This window comes from Micropterus salmoides, unplaced genomic scaffold (assembly GCF_014851395.1).
Source record: "Micropterus salmoides isolate LMB-PRFRI ecotype aquatic unplaced genomic scaffold, ASM1485139v1 Ms_hic_scaffold_10, whole genome shotgun sequence".
Classification (NCBI taxonomy): Eukaryota; Metazoa; Chordata; class Actinopteri; order Centrarchiformes; family Centrarchidae; genus Micropterus; species Micropterus salmoides.
In genome coordinates this window covers 18,034,181-18,050,716 of record NW_024040041.1, presented here as the reverse complement: position 1 = coordinate 18,050,716, position 16,536 = coordinate 18,034,181, and the positions used below count along the sequence as shown (strand labels likewise).

Genomic DNA, 16,536 nt, shown 5'->3' with positions numbered 1-16,536 from the left:
TTATCCCAGAAAAGCCAAACTATCTTCCCTTCAGCCAAAATAAAACTAATACCCTCCCCTTTTCTGACCCGCTTCCCCCGCCAAATCATTTTTTTGTACAGTCCTTTAATACATGTCGTTTATTACATGTCAAACAATTCACCTGCAAAACCACATGTGCCTATAGAGTAACACATTCAGGCTGAACTACAGCCACTTCAGACTGAACACCAAATAAAACAGAGCAGATTCATATTTTTCATACTTTATTTAATCCATCATACCACAATGAACAGAGGAACAAGAAGAATCAGGTTACCAAAAGCAGGGGCAGAGAAAGGAAACACATACAAACATCCCTGTGGCCCTAGTTGTAGCCCGTAGTGGTACTGTACCTTGGCTGGCCTGACATTTGATTATCTCTGTCATGGGTCCAATGGTTGTTTTTTTTCAATTCCTCTCCTATGATAAAAGTTTCTCAATGTGAGACATGTAAACATTCAGTTTTATCTTAAGCTTAAAAAACTCATTTTGGTCCGGATGTGACAGCTGCAACACCAGTCTATATGTGAAGTAACTAATTCAGGGGTTAAGAGCTGTAGCCTTCCTAAATTTGGCAGTTTTACGAAACCTCAGTTTTGTAGCTTTGTGTGCCCCTACCTCCAAAAAAAAAAAACAGTGCTGGACTGGAAAAAAAAAGACTCAGTTTGGCACCAGTGGACAAAAAAAAAGCCAACAGAAGCATTTTACACATATTTGTCTGTTTATAATTCAGCTTTTTTAGCCAAACAGGTTGGGCTACATGACAGCAAGTGAGAGAGGACGATGAGCAGAAAAGCTCACAATGCTCTTCGAACGGGTTTTTCTCGTTCTGCGCAGCTAGGTGGGGAAACTCCATGCTCCACACCAGAGGGGGTTCTCTGTATCATGCAGGGAGTCTTTCTCATGCTTGGATCAGGCCTCGTCTCAAGCATGCACACAATATAAGCAAGAAGGAAAAGACACGTTTCAGCCACAGAGGGCTCTGAAACCCTCGTACCATTACTCGGTATTGGATTCAGTTGGTTACAGAAGGAGTCTGTCCTGAGACGACCAAGGCAAGAGGGGGTTCCACCATTTCACGCACAGTAGGTGCTGCATATTCTCATATTCATGACACTGAGTAGTAGAAAAGAATGGATAAATAGTGGAAATACATATAACAAGGTTTGCTGATACCAAAGCTACCAAAGATTCAGCCAAGTGTTAGATATATATATATATATATATATATATATATATATATATATATATACATACACACACACACACTCTTCTTAGGGGTAATCTAAACATATAAATGTTCAAACTGTCTACGGTAGTAAAAGCACATTCAGTTCATAGTATAAAATCTGCCAGTAACATCTCTTTTTGAAACATATTTACAAAAAAACATACAATAGAGGGGTTAGACATCTCTTGTTGAGTAAAGCAGAACACAAAACAGGAACAAAATCTTTTTTTAACCCTTAACTATTAGAAACTTTTCTTCAGAATTACACTCTTCAAAACATACAACAATTATATATTAACACAGTTTATATCATAATACTAAACTTTACAATGATACCAGACGTGTACTGCATCCTATAGTCTACTGCTCATACAGAGTCAGAAAATAAGCATGCAACAGAGATCTGCTTTGTGCATATGGAAATAGCATCTTTATACTTGAAAACACTGTTTCTTTGATCCACAATTTTCTGACCCTATATACTGAACTCATCCCATATTTACCCACTGTAAGCTGTACCCAGCTTGTAACTGTTAGCACAAGGTACTTCTGTTTCTCTATGTTGAGTTAGATATACTGTAGTTCCACGTCCTACACAACAACAGATATAAACGGTCCCTGTTCAGGGGTTTAAGTGTGCTGACAGTGTTGGGAAAGCCCGAGGGGAAAAACATCACAAGGACTAAGAATTGAAATAGAAATGTTTTTTCCACTTCTACTTTGGCACTCATGTAACAGTATACTACCTCTTTTTTATTTTATTTTATTTTAATATATAAATATAAAATACACGTGTAGCGGTTCAGAAGTAGATAAAGCTGGGACAGAGCAGAAAAATACGTTCCGTTCTTGTCGTGCATTGCAGCTTGTTGCGTAGTAAGACGGGGGAGAACATGAGATAATACCTAATGAGATGTAACTGATAGACACATTCCTACACAAGAAAAAAAGGCTGCAGGTTCGGAGAAACGCAGGTACAGATTCAGAATGAAGAACACATTATCAGAATTCTGGGGAAAATTATTCAAAAAAACATCAGTGCCATGTACTTTTTCTCGCCCACAAACATCGTTGTAACACTTTGCTCCACTCTCAGTCATTTCTGTACACAGATATTGATAACTAATAGACAGAATACTGGAGAGGGTGATATGAGTCTTTTGACAGCGGGACGTTTGTTGGAGTGTGGAAGGATCCTGTAGTGAGCAACTGTCCGTGCGTTTGTGTTTGCTGCTCACGCCTCATACCACGCTGTGCAGGGACGGATGGATGAACTGAGGGTTTATGTAGGAGAAGCCCGCAAACTCGCTCTGGTCGATGTTGGCGATGACCAGCTGGTCAGGAGGGGTCAGCACAGGCTGCGCTCGTGTGAAAAACTTGTCAAAGTTTTCTGCTCCTTTGCCACACTGAAAGAGATTTTAAACAAATGTCAGATGTGGAAAGGATCAAGCGTTATTTTGATCACTGGACTGTAAAAGTCTACAAAAGGCTTTTCCTCATCAGTCTTTCATTTGAAAGCTTTAACAGTCCCCGAGGGAAGGTGGTGCAGGGAAATGTGTAGCCGCGCATAAGTTGTAATTAGATTAGTGTCTAACCCTGAGCATCCACAGTGGAGGTCATCTCCGGCAGTGTGCAGCGCCGCTCTGGGCTGTCATATGTATCAAGCAGCTGAACATACTGTATAGGGATATTGCTGTATGTCATGCACAGTATCAGCACAGTCACAACACTTCTACAAGAAAAACAAGACAAATTCCTCCAGAATGAGTAATGCTCAACAAAGACAAATCTGTACAATGGATTTTTGCACCTGCTGTTCGCAACACATTTTCTCAGGAGACATATCAGCATGTCGGGCATTTTTCAACTGCTTGGTAATATCACATCAGCCAAACCATAAAGCCTCAGATGGATCTTTTGTTTGCTAGTCCATTCAGATCTATTAATGACACAGTGTATGAGCTCTGCGATATGCCACACAAAGACCCCTGAATGGATGGATCCACTTTTAGCATTTTTTCCTCCTCCCGCCTCTGTGAGTGGAGACAGATACATCCGCTGTGTGACCCTGCATTTATTGTGGCCCTTGTGTGGACGTAAAGGGAACTCTGCTCTTAGAGACCTATTTTTAATCCTTGGCGGCAGCGCATGTGTTGCTTCGGGCCATGTGGGTAGCGAGGGGATGGAAGATGCGGGGGTCCACATACAGAAAAGCGGTGCTTTGTGATGACAGGAGGAGGTTTAGGCGTCAGGGAGGGGACCCTGGTGGCTGCAGCTGGCATCCAGGCTCGAGCTTTGCTGGGTGCATATAAACCATCCATTCATGCATACATACGTAATGGCTCTCTGAGGAAGTATTTCATTTCCTCAACAGTAATGCATTCAAGAATGACAGATTTTCTGGTGTTTTGCTGGTTTTAGCGTCGCACTCTGGATGTTTTATGTCATTAGTTTCTGTCATCATCTGGAAATATCCACCTGATTTACTTATACAGATATGCCATTTTATCCTTATGGTCGAAGGTAGAGGCGTTGGTAAATACAAGTTTAGCTAACGGTTAATGTAAGCAATCTGCTGAATAAGTGATAATGTTATGAGACCTGCCTTCTCGTCTAGCAGGAATGGAGCGCTACAGTTATTGGCTCAAAAAAGAAAAAGCTCCAAAAATGTGTGGTCAGATTTACAGTAATTCATGGAAGGAATGCTGAACTCAGTGGAAAGCAACAAAGAAATGATGGGAACAACAACAGGTGATCTTTTGATCGCGTCCAAAAATCTTGTTGGCTCCTCAGAACATTTGCATAAATTGATGGAAAACCACAATGATTTGTCCTTTTCTTTGTCAACATTTGTCAACTTTCTGAAAATTTGATTAACTTGTTTCACATGCTCGTACGTAAATTTTGATTGCTGTAATTTCATCTTTCCGGCCCCGAAGAGATCCCATTGTAAAGTAATGTAAGTGGTGGGTTCAGCCGAAACTAATATGAGGCTTTAACAGTTTGAGTCAGCATCTACAAAGCTTGTCTCCTTTTTGTTACAGTCTGGTGAAACGCAAAGAGGGATATTTGAACTAAAAAGTCTGAAACTATGAAAGATAGAGGCTTGGTTTGCCAAAATCAGACTGCTGAAGCCTCATATAAGCATTAGCTGAACTTTCACACACAAACAGGACTTTGGATTTTGTCCGCTATTTCTTACATTGAAATTGCAGAAGGAAGATAACATTTCACAGCCAGTATACAAAGAAGGAATGATTACAGTGAGCAAAAGCTTATGGGTTTGTGAGTATTGTATTGTAAGTTTGTGGACCCATACTTTAAAATTTAAGCAGCATTTGGTTGGAAATATAGAGTTTGAAGTTTAAAACAAATATCATATCAGAGTGTAATGTTATGGGTAGCATTGGGCAGGATGATGACATATCATACGATATCATGTTATAACATGATATCATGATATAAATTTGTCTTTTTTTGGGGAATATTGCAAATCAGTTAGCAGGATGCGTTATGGCAATAATTTTTACATGATTTTTCCATCAATTTAACTTGCTGGATTTATCAAGAACATTTTGTGAGAACTGAACAGTGAGGATATTTCATCTATTAATGGTTTCTCAAATGATTTTCCGGAAAGAATTCAATTATCACGATATATATATGAATATGAAATCCCATACATATGCCATGATAGAGGATGTCTGACCGGTCAATTTCATATTCCTGTTTAATTTTGGAAACTCAGTTGTAAATACAAAGATCTATAAAAATCTGCAAAAGCACACGTACAGTACACAATCTCTCTCTCTCTCACCAACACACACAGAGACACACACACACACACACACACACACAACACTCACCACTTTGGGTTTAAATGGTGGCTGGATCTCTCTGTTTGCCAGGCGTTCCCAGTCGATGCGTCTGAAGAAGGCCTGCTCCCTGATGTCCCTCTCCCCCTCTGGGCCACAGCCGAGACGCTTAGATGGGTGCTTGGTCATCAGCTGGTGACAAACAGAAGAGGAGGGATTAGAAGACGTGACAGAGGTAGTTAGCTGCTTGAGGGAAAGAGACGGTAAAGATAGTGAGCAGAGAAAGACAGAGGAGAGAAATTGTGTAAAACCTCTTTAGCTATACAGTGTATCAACGAGCATCAACAACATTATGCAGAGCCAGATCGTACTGTTTTCACTCCTCCAGCTTCAAAATAGTCGAGGAAATCTCGTTGCCTTTTCATGTCCCAGTTTCAGATTCAGTAGCCACTTTTAATTTTGACCATGAATCCTTTTTTGCAAATGAGATGTGAAGCAAACAATAAGAGGGATCAAGATTATCTCTTTTGTCACTGGCTCTGAGATGATGAATGATATTTTTTTTCGTGGCTGCATGCAGCCGCAGAGTGTCTTATCATTATAAATGAAGGCAGGGTGTGTTATTAAAAGACTTGCCTGGATCTAAATTGGATCTTCTCTGGTAAATTGACTCTGAAAACTCATTTCCTTTTTGGTAAATAATTGTAATCATGACAACCATGACACGATGATCACAAAAAAGATGCCCAGGAATAAGAGGAACAGGTGCCCGCTAAATGAAGGAAGCAGAAACTACAGAAATTTGTGACTTAACTGTGCTGAGTCAGCACTTTTCAGGAACACCATATGGAATAATTTATTATAGAGATAACATTTTAAACGAAAACTATCTTGTCATGTTACCCAAAGAAACTAAAAAGACAGTGAGAAAACAAGATGTTATTGATTTTGATTTGATATTATATATTATCTCAAACAAAATAAAAATCTAATCTACCACACTGCTGGTTTAGCTATCATTAGCCAAGTAAGAAAACCAATGACAGTGGTGTCCACATTTTATAATTTATAATTTACATTACTGTTAAACATTTTGTAAAACATGTTTTTCATAATGTTTTTGAATAAAGTGGCACTTCACTGATAGTGAAGCTCTTTTTAATCAACATGGGGAGCAAGGGCTTGTAAGTATAGGGATGCAATGTCAACCGAATGACACTATAAGGTTGCATTATGGGAAATGTAGGACACAGTGCTTTTAGAGCTTGACCCACAAGAGTGACTAAAAGTCAGGATATTTCTGCAGTTTAATTTCAAAAACTTATTTTTTAAATCTTTCTCTCGCAAGTTCTCCTACTTTATGGGAGGGTAATACAAAACTGCCAGAGAGATGCCTTGATTTCCTAATTCTCAGACACCTGGGGAAGACCATTTGGAATTGAAACACTATCATGTACACATAGAATTAAAGAAGATTTTTTGTGTGTGCAGACTATTGTTACCTATCATCGGCTGATGATTAACTGACTCTTAGGCAGCCAGTTTCAATTCTTGTCAGTATGGAATTCAATTCAAAGTATTTTATTGCAAGAAACTGTAATCTTGTATGTTATCCTTTTCAAAACCTTCAAATTTTCCAGCTTTTTTTCTAACAAGAACAACATAGCATACAATGGCGACGCTTTTCAGTAGCTGACAACTAAATCTTGCATGTCAAAGCTTTCCAGAGGAGTACCTGCTCTCTGTTATGTTACTGTGCAACAATAACTGAACTTTTCCAAAAAAAAAAGAAGAGGGAACTGTGACGGATTATGTACATTTCAAGTCTCTGCAACGAGCATTTAAATAAAAGCAGTGACTACCTAGAATCTAAAAATCTGTGATACAGTATGTAAAAAAATACAGTAACACTTTCTATGAAGGTCATCGCTGTAATGACTTATGCATATATTTACAACACGATATAATGCGTCCATAAGACATTATAACAGTTGTTATAATCACTTACAAACATGCATTAGGCGCTATAGCAAAGTTCATAACGTATTATGACCTTTTGAACCCTCAGAATGAGTTTTCTTGATGTAATTATGTTGTTTTCGTGCTAAACTGCAAAATGTTCAAAATTCATACAGATTGCTCATAAAGTGAAGAAACAAATAAAAGTTGTTTTCCTGCGCAAAATGTGTGTCACTTTACTTAAAGCAAACAATGACGTGTTATAAGTTCTTATAATTAGTTCATATGGTATTATGTCCACCTGTAATATATTATACAGGGATAGATATTTTATCACTTTACGTAAAGCAAACAAAGACATGCTATATAACTTTAAACATTACTATAAGCTATTATTTTACATCACTAATTGTAAATGGTGACAAAAGTGTATTTATAACGAGGCAGAGTCGGTGGTTATAATGTGTTATGGACGCATTATTTCGTGTTATAAATATACCCATAAGTCATTATAGCGATGACCTTCATAGAAAGTGTTACCAAAAAGACTTTAGGTTCTTTAAACAGTACTAACTCCTTTGCAGATGGACACAGCTTCTTTAGACATGGACTTGGGGTAGGACACGTTGTGCTCCATGATAGACTGGAAGAGCTCGTCTTCATCCTCTCCATCAAACGGTGGCTGAGGAGAAAGACAAACACAGTGTCACAGAGCTCATGTAAAATGTTGACGTAACAACTTACAAGCTTGAATTGAAGGTTGTTCTGTGAAACCTGACAACATGCTCACCTTCAGCAAGTGAAGGTGAGCTAAGCACTGGGAGCTTGTAAGTGAAAAGCAAACAGAAAATCCTGGTATCGTTGTGTGAGTGTTTATGTGTGTGATCCATCTTCAGTAAGAAAAACATCTTCTGCTGAACTGTTGCCTGGAAACTGGAAACCTTAAAACTTACTTTTCTTTAAGTGTCTCAATATTTCACACTTTTTCCCCACACTTAAAATAGATGAATCTCTTGATCTTAGATGAATCAAGTAATCTTTAATTTTTTTATAGAAGTAAAAATATCTGTCTTTTTCATCTTCATCATAGTAAAAAATTCCCAGAGCTCATGATCAGTACTTCAAATTTGGTGTTTTGCTTACCAACAGTCCAAAACTCAAAGATATTCAATTTACAGTGATACAAAACAGAGAAATGCAGCACATTCTCCCATTTGACAAGCTGGAGCTAATGAATTTTTGTTAGCTTGACACATGGTTCAATAAAGATTGTTGGTATTGCAGCACAACATTATGGATATACACTAAATGTATAGTCCTAATTCAAATATGATATAAAACCCCTTTGTCCACTGGCGCAGTAAAACAACATATTACCTGTCCTGCCAGCATCTCATACAGAAGAACTCCATAAGCCCACCAGTCCACTGATTTTCCATAAGGCTGGTATGCTATAATCTGGCAAAGACAAAAGGGGAAAAGATTAAACTTGGAATAATCAAACAGTACACTACTGAACCTAATCTGTATTCAGAAAATTTCCGTGATAAAAAAAACAACTTTTTGAATGCTGCTGTGTTGCATACCACCCCACAGCAACCCTTCAGTAGAATTTCAGAGAAACTGAACAGAAAGCAGCATCTCTCTCATCTAAACTCTACCCAAATCAACCACCATTAAATACAGTCAGCTATTTTGAGCTGCCATAAAAAAGACGCTTTCTCTTACCATCCAATTTGCCATCCTACACCTCCCTCCCCCACGCACAATAATAATCATGCAGACACACAAGTAAAGAGTGAAATCACAGCTGCACTCGTGTTTAACAGAGAAAGAAATGCAGCAATTTACACAGTTCACAAAGTTACAATTTGTTGCTCAGCTTTCTTTAAAAAAAACCTACACCCACACATGATATAAAAGTGATAACATCTCTCTCCTGATATACTGTATCAGAAAATACTGCAATGGGTTATTATTTATTGAGAGACTTTGCCTGGACAAAAAACAAAATACTTTGCAGGTCACAAATTCAGCGCTATAACTGCATAAAGTGAGGTCATAAGAGCTATTAGAAAGGCAAAGAGAAGTCATTATAAAGCCCTTAAAGGAGAACTCCTTTGTGAGTACTGTCTATAGAAAAAAAAAACTAACCGGATTGGTGCTTGCAACACGGAGCTGCTACAGCTAATGCCCAGAGCTCCCACTCAGCTAAAACGGCAGTTATGGGGGCATATACATAAAGATTGTCTTTGTGCCTCTTAACAGACACAAAATGCAATTAAAATGTCTGCTAACACTATTTAGGTGAATTTAAACAATGGCTAAGTTGCTAAACGCATCTTGTTGTCATGTAAGGCCCTGTTCATGTTGGACAGACATTTTAATTGCATTTTGTGTCTGTTAAGAGGCACAAAGACAATCTTTATGTATATGCCCCCATAACTGCCGTTTTAGCTGAGTGGGAGCTCTGGGCATTAGCTGTAGCAGCTCCGTGTTGCAAGCACCAATCCGGTTAGTTTTTTTTTTCTATAGACAGTACTCACAAAGGTATAACGATAAAGATTAACTTAAAAATTGCCCGGAGTTCTCCTTTAATATCTGTTGAAAATAATGCCTATTGAGTTGTGTCGGATTTATTTTTTGCCATGAGGGATGGAAAGCCCAGCAAGTCTGTAAAAAGACTGAAAAGAAGGATAAGGGCTTCCCTCACCTCCCACCTGTGAGACAACATGCTCCCTCATGAGTCAGTGAAGACAGATGGGAGTCGATAGAAACAAATAGAAATACATATACACATTATCCCAAACAGACAGACATCTAATTATGCTAAGTGAATCATCTCTGCTGTGTAAATTTTTTCTTTCCTCTAATAGAAGTTTCACACCTTAAATCCGTTGCTCAATATTTCCTATGATTTGTAAATATAGTAGCAAGACAACTTAGATAAGAACTTTAACTGAATACATAAAACGGAAATTGAAATCATTGTGTCACATCGCATTTTGATGGCAAAAAAACTCAATCACAAATAAGGCATGTTGCTGATATTTGATTGGGACTGTTTGTCAGGTACCAGCGAACATTCGCAGTCCTCAAATAACCTAAAGTTCAGATGCATTCAGTGTATTGCTCAAAGACTCATCGGAAGGGCAGAATAGGTTGTTGGCAAAACGATTTGAACAGCACAAAAAAAACTTCTAACTTCCCTGCTACCCGATATACAGATGTGTGACAAATGAAAGGTCAAACTAAAAACATGTTAATTCAAAATCTCCCATAGGTATTATCCAAGATAGGTTAAATAAAGAGAACTGGACTTGGTTTAAGACACTGGAAGACATTTCACCTCATCCATGTTGATACGATGTTGTTACAGTCACCTGAGGCCAAGTCTGAACAACGGTTGTTGGCATTGTTACATGTGCCAAGAGTGTTCGTTCAATCTCCTGGGATAAAAGGACAGAATTGTAGGTGGGGGATAAGTGGTGTTGCAGACCTCATACCCCGTTGAAGGATGGTTTCTCTACTCTGATGTAAATGGCTTCTTTCTCTCTTTTTTCTAACCATCTATCCTCACTCTCCAGGAGACGGACGTGGTTGTCATTGAAAGAGAGTTCCTTATCATTTAATTTGATTTGTCTTCTTCTTACATCTATATGCCGTACATTATACTATATTAATATACAGTTCATCAAGTGTTTAAGCGAGGCGTGCACACAAACCGAATGGCCTATCTCACTGTCAATCAACATATCAATAGACCTGCTCCTAATGAACAAAATGAATTGTCACGCCTTGGTTGTAACACCTCTTTGCGGGCTGTTATAGCAATCCAAGCAGCATCAGAGCATCACTTTTGGCTATTTCTCATTCTTCCCAATTAGAAATGAGGCTATACGGAGTTCAGTTAATAGTTAGTTATGATGCTTTATATTAGACAAATGGCATGTGTAGTTGCCCTTGAGGTTAAGAATTCCTTCCTTACACTTTTGCTCCTGTTTTTGTGGTTTTGGAGAGGCTAGGGAAAAAAACCGAACCCCTCAAAATGCTCCTTTAGTCCTTAGCTCCTTACTGTAATCTGAGCCAAGTCTTCCCATTACAGACATCTCCTTCTCACCTCTGGTGCGATATAGTCTGGGGTGCCACAAAAGGTGCGCGTTGTCATGCCTTCATACATGCTCTCCTTACACATGCCAAAGTCAGCGATCTTGATGTGGCCCTCGGAGTCCAGCATCACATTGTCCAGCTTCAGATCCCTGAAGCAGAGACAAGGTGTGAGCATTTGTGTACATGTATTTTGTCTCTCTGGATTTGTGACCACTTCGGTACTTGTTGTTGTATGTTGTTGTCAGCCACTATGTCCACACGAGAGGAACACAGCCATGTGTTGCTCTACACTACTGCAACCTCTCTGAGCAGTCTGTCTGCAGCACACATGATACACTGGGAAACAAACAATAATATATTGGCCATGAAATTCAAATTCATGTCTCAACTCATTTTCTTCCCCTCATTCACCACTTCTGGCAGCTATATCTGTCACAAAGTAGTGTCAGGATGCCAAACACAAGGCTGGTGGGATATGAAGAGGATGCGAGTCTTCAACTGAAGTACTGGAGATGAACAAGGTGACCTTAGTCTCTGTAAAGCATTTCTTTCTGTCCTTTCTATCTTTGCTTCATTTTTTTGTATCAGAGTGGTTAGTATGGATTTAATATTCGCCACCTTCCTGAGGGTATGCAAGCTGTGCAGTTTAAATACAGACAGACCAGCAAGGTTATATCTACAGGGCCATTTTTAATCTCTTTCTATTATTTTATCTGTCTCTCTGGACCTCCTTACTTGTCCTCCTTTCCTTATTCTTTCGGTGTCTGTTGTCTCCTGATTGTCTTATCTTTTGTCTGCATCAATGTCTGAACTATACTGAACAAAATAATAAACGCAACACTTTTGTTTTAACACCATTCATCATGAGCTGAACCAGTCAGTCTCTGGTATCGCTGTTTTCCATTTGCCCTGTACAGTGAAAGCTGGGATTCATAGCTGAAGAGAACACCTCTCCAAAGTGCCAGATGCCATTGAATGTCAGCATTTGCCCACTCAAGTTGGTTACGACGACGAACTGCAGTCAGGTTGAGACCCCGATGAGGACGACAAGCATGCCGATGAGCTTCTCTGAGACCTTTCCTGAAAGTTTGTCTAGAAATCCTTTGGTTATGCAAACAGATTGTTGCAGCAGCTGTCCAGGTGGCTGGTCTCAGACGTTCTTAGAAGTGAAGATGCTGGATGTGAAGGTCCTGGGCTGGTGTGGTTACACATGGTCTGTGGTTGTGAGGCCAGTTGGATGTACTGCCAAATTCTCTTAAACGCCTTTGGAGACGGCTTATGGTAGAGAAATGAATATTCAATTCAACAGCTCTGGTGGACATTCCTGCAGTCAGCGTGCCAAATGCACGCTTCCTCAAAACTTGCGACATCTGTGGCATTGTGCTGTGTGATGGAACTGCACATTTTCGAGTGGCCTTTTATTGTGGCCAGCCTAAGGGACACCTGTGCAATACCCATGCTGTCTGATCAGCATCTTGATATGCCACCTGTGAGGTGGATTGATTATCTCAGCAAAAGAAGTGCAAACTGACACAGATTTTGACAGATTTGTGAACAATATTTGAGAGAATCAGGCCTTTTGTGTACATAGAGAAAGTCTTAGATCTTTGAGTTCAGCTACCGATGAATGGGAGCAAAAACAAAAGTGTTGCGTTTATAATTTTGTTCAGTGTACTTCAATTACCCATGGTATCTATCTAAAATATTTTCCTCTGATCGTACTGCACGTAAAATGTTTTACTGTAAACCTCCTGTGTGTTTTTCCCGTGTAACAATGCTTCATTACATGCATACTGGTTCCTCTCTGACTCACCCACCTGTAGATGATTCCCTTTCGGTGCAAGAAAAACAAACCGACAGCAATCTCTGCAGCATAAAACCTGCAAAGTTGAAAATCAGAAAATACATACTATATAATAAATTTGTCGGGGAAGTGATTCTTCTAAATACAAGACAGCAATACAAAAGAATCCCTTGCCCTAAAGAATAAATATGAATAAATCTTGGGGTGACCTGGTGGTTTAGAGGTTAAAGTACTGACTATGAACTGCAACGCTCACATCTGGATGGAGACCTTTGTTGCATGTCAATCCCCATCTCTCCTCTCCCTTCATTTCCTGTCATCTCTCTTCAATTAAATATCTAAAAAGCATAACACAGCCCCAAACTATTAAAATTAATAATTTATGTATTAATAAATCTTTACCTTTAGGATAATACCCTCAATATAAATCAGATGTAGCACTCTATCTGACCGTAAAGTGCACAATACCATCAGATCCTTGGTACTAGGACTTCTCATGTCATAGATATTTGCACACAAGATATTGATATTTTAAAACTTAAATGTCACTGTAATACAGTACTGGGGCTTTGTTAGCTTTAGCATTAACTCAAGGTGGGTGGAAACCAGTTAAGTTATTATTGTTAAAACATGTGCCTTTGGATAAACTATAGAGTGTCCTTACACTGCCTGTGGCTCCTTGAATTTGCCCATACGTTGGATATGATACATAAGGTCTCCCCCGTTGATGTACTCCATCACAAAGTACAGCCGATCCTAGAAAAAAAGTATGTTATTGCCCAAAGAGCAGCTCTGAATAGATGCTACACAAAGAAAGGTACAGCATGTGCACACTACTGAAGAGCGGCGCATTACATAGAATGATCTGTGGATATAATGTATAATATTCAAACATCTTAAAAGTCTACAGCTGTTAATCTTAACATGCAGTAAAGATATAAAAATGCCTGACATTATCTATTCTTTCAGCATAGTGGCTGTGGTCCGTGCATATACGTGTATTGTAAGTCAGGAGGCTTTGATTGGTAATTGTAGTTTTTATTAAAGACTCCTTGAGTCACCCTGTCTACGCACAGAGTTGACGTCATTCTGGAGACTTCGTATTCAAAGGTGGTCTCAGCTCAGTATCAATTTTCTCTGCAGGGGCACTGGCAAAAGAGTGCGAATAAATGTAAGGCAAATACAGATGTAACGGTAGACAGGCACACACACACAAGGGTATAAAACGGCAGAGATTGAAGAGACTGGTGATGAAAGAATGATGAGGGAGAACAATGGCGCCCTTTCAGTAAAGTAAAGTGATTTTACTTTAGTTTTTGTGTTTATGAGCAGTTCTGCCGCAATGCAGGAGGAAAGTATTAAAAAAAAAAAATCATGTCTTCGGTTGTGAGTTTTTACACACCACAGTCTGGAAGCAGGAGTGGAGCTGTGTGAGGAATGGCGGCTTGTCTCTCTGGGCCAAGACCCTCTTCTCCACCATGGTACATTCAACGTCGTCGTCCTGGATCACGACGTCTTTCTTAAGGATCTTGACGGCGTACAGCTCCTCTGTTGACTTCATCTCTGCCAGCATTACCTGCAGCGGATGAAGAAACTATAGGTCAGCGGTTGAAATGATACGAGTCTGAGCACCAAAAAAATGCTGACGCTCAGGCATTTTTTGGCTGCCGCATTTAAAGTGCTAAAATGATTAATGGCCTTTTATATTGCGCCATGGCTCTCACCTTGCCAAAGCTGCCTTTCCCCAGCAGGGCCAGGAAGTGGAAGTCGCTCAGTCGGACCCGGTCCATGTTACCTGAAGGCAAGCTGAACCGTCGGTGGTCTGATGGTGTAATCATTTTCTTACCATGGCCCAGCTTGGCTTTCTGTGGCATTAAAGTAAAGTACATTCAAGAATTTCTCTACTGCTGTGGATGTCTTACATGATATTTTATGTACATCGTTTGACAGTTTAGCATCCACATTTAAAGCAAATAATAATGGTAATAAATCTAACATGAAAATTAAGCTGTTTGCACATTGCTGTTTCTGCAATTTGATTGTATTGTTTACAAGAAAAGTTAGACAACAATGCCTCCCCCGCTTATATGACGTGAGCAGAGGACATGGAGCATCTAACAGCTGGTCTGGAGACAGATATTCACATCTGGCTTTCACACAGACTTCTCTTAATCACTGGATGCGTGTTTTTCTGGAAGTGTTCTTGCCACCTATTAATCACAGTAGGATTGATGTCATTCTGCAGCTTTTCATCATTTATATAATTAAAAACAAACAAAAAAAACACATGAACAACTGATGATGTAAAAACCACAAAAGCATTTTAAAATGTACTAAAAATATCTCTCTAGATGGGTTGAAAATGCAAGCATAGAGAAGAAGAAAATATGTCTTGTGTAATTAATTAGAAGTAACAATGCAAAATGTAATTTAAAGTAATGTATCATAGAAGTAACAATGTAAAATGTAATTTAAAGGAATGTACCATAATATTGTACCATAATAATTAAAGTTATTCTTCTGGATTACACCCCTTTGAAACAACGTTTAACAACTGGTTAATATTACAGACTTCTGTTACATTTTCAATCCCATTCAAGATATTTTTACTTTATTTTGCATGCTGGCTATTATGTTCTAATATATGACGATTTGTTCTGTACTTGTTCAGCACTTGTTAGGTTATCATTTGCTACATGGACTCGATGGACACACTAACATCCCTAACCATAATAAAAAACTGGTTAGGAGCATACTGAAGAGTCCGAATCAAATCATGCTTCTCTATTTTTTTCTCTGTTTCTATGTAGAGAGTGCCCAGTGACGTGCCAGACATCATCACATATCACATATATTCAGCAGGAGCTCTCTACTGGTGCTTTTTTATCGGGGGGGTTGCCAGTGTGCAAGATTCCCTGTTGTTGACTAGGCTGCCAAAAATTTGTCAATTAGCACCCTGCCAGCACCGTCATGGCACTGGAGCTTCTCTCTAATTTGTATTTTTCTTTTTACTGTATCATACCTCTAAAAATAGCCTACTTCAAATGACAAAAATCCAGAAAGGAAAACTTACTTGTTGATTTTATTGCTAACAACTCATGCTCACAGTCAAAAAAGTTGGAAACAACTGACATAAACAGAGGAGGTTTTCTCGTCTGTGAAGATTCTCAGTCATCCAGGTCAGTTATCCAACGAAGGTTAAAGTCAAGAGCAACCATGTCCAGTTGCCCTTGATTTTAACCTTCGTTGGATAAGGACAGAACTGTTTTGAATTTTTTTATGTGTGACCATGTGGGCATGTTGACATCCATTTATGTCTTATTCAGGAGTGGATATATTTTTGTGCATGTCAACACTACACATGAAAAGGTTTATAAATGATCACTTGTCAATACATCATTGATTTTATCATGTAGTTTGTCAGCAGGAAACATCTGAACAACGCGTTAATCCTGTATTTGCTTTGTTTACTGCAGCTTGCAAAGGTTGTTCTGTCATCACCCTGACCTTCAGAGACATCAAGAGGGAATTTTCTAAACATGTCTAACATGGACCATTTGGGTATGATATAAAAAAACTAGACACAAACAGTTCAC

The 16,536-nt window shown here is 39.0% G+C and overlaps 1 protein-coding gene across 2 annotated transcripts in view; it reads right to left on the bottom strand.

Annotated features, from left to right (window-relative positions):
- Positions 1-228: 228 nt before the first annotated feature.
- Positions 229-16,536, bottom strand: part of si:ch73-374l24.1 (protein kinase C alpha type) — a 128,145-nt gene continuing 111,837 nt past the window's right edge. The window contains exons 10-18 of one of the 2 annotated variants that reach the window (XM_038700145.1): positions 14,665-14,805; positions 14,343-14,516; positions 13,605-13,696; positions 12,954-13,016; positions 11,147-11,285; positions 8,404-8,484; positions 7,601-7,708; positions 5,119-5,259; positions 229-2,658 (exon numbers count right to left, since the gene is read on the bottom strand). In XM_038700145.1, coding sequence (XP_038556073.1) covers positions 2,494-2,658; positions 5,119-5,259; positions 7,601-7,708; positions 8,404-8,484; positions 11,147-11,285; positions 12,954-13,016; positions 13,605-13,696; positions 14,343-14,516; positions 14,665-14,805 — 1,104 coding nt within the window. In that variant the 3' untranslated portion in view covers positions 229-2,493. The remainder of the gene's footprint in view (positions 2,659-5,118; positions 5,260-7,600; positions 7,709-8,403; positions 8,485-11,146; positions 11,286-12,953; positions 13,017-13,604; positions 13,697-14,342; positions 14,517-14,664; positions 14,806-16,536) is intronic. The other variant, XM_038700150.1, reaches the window with a different exon arrangement.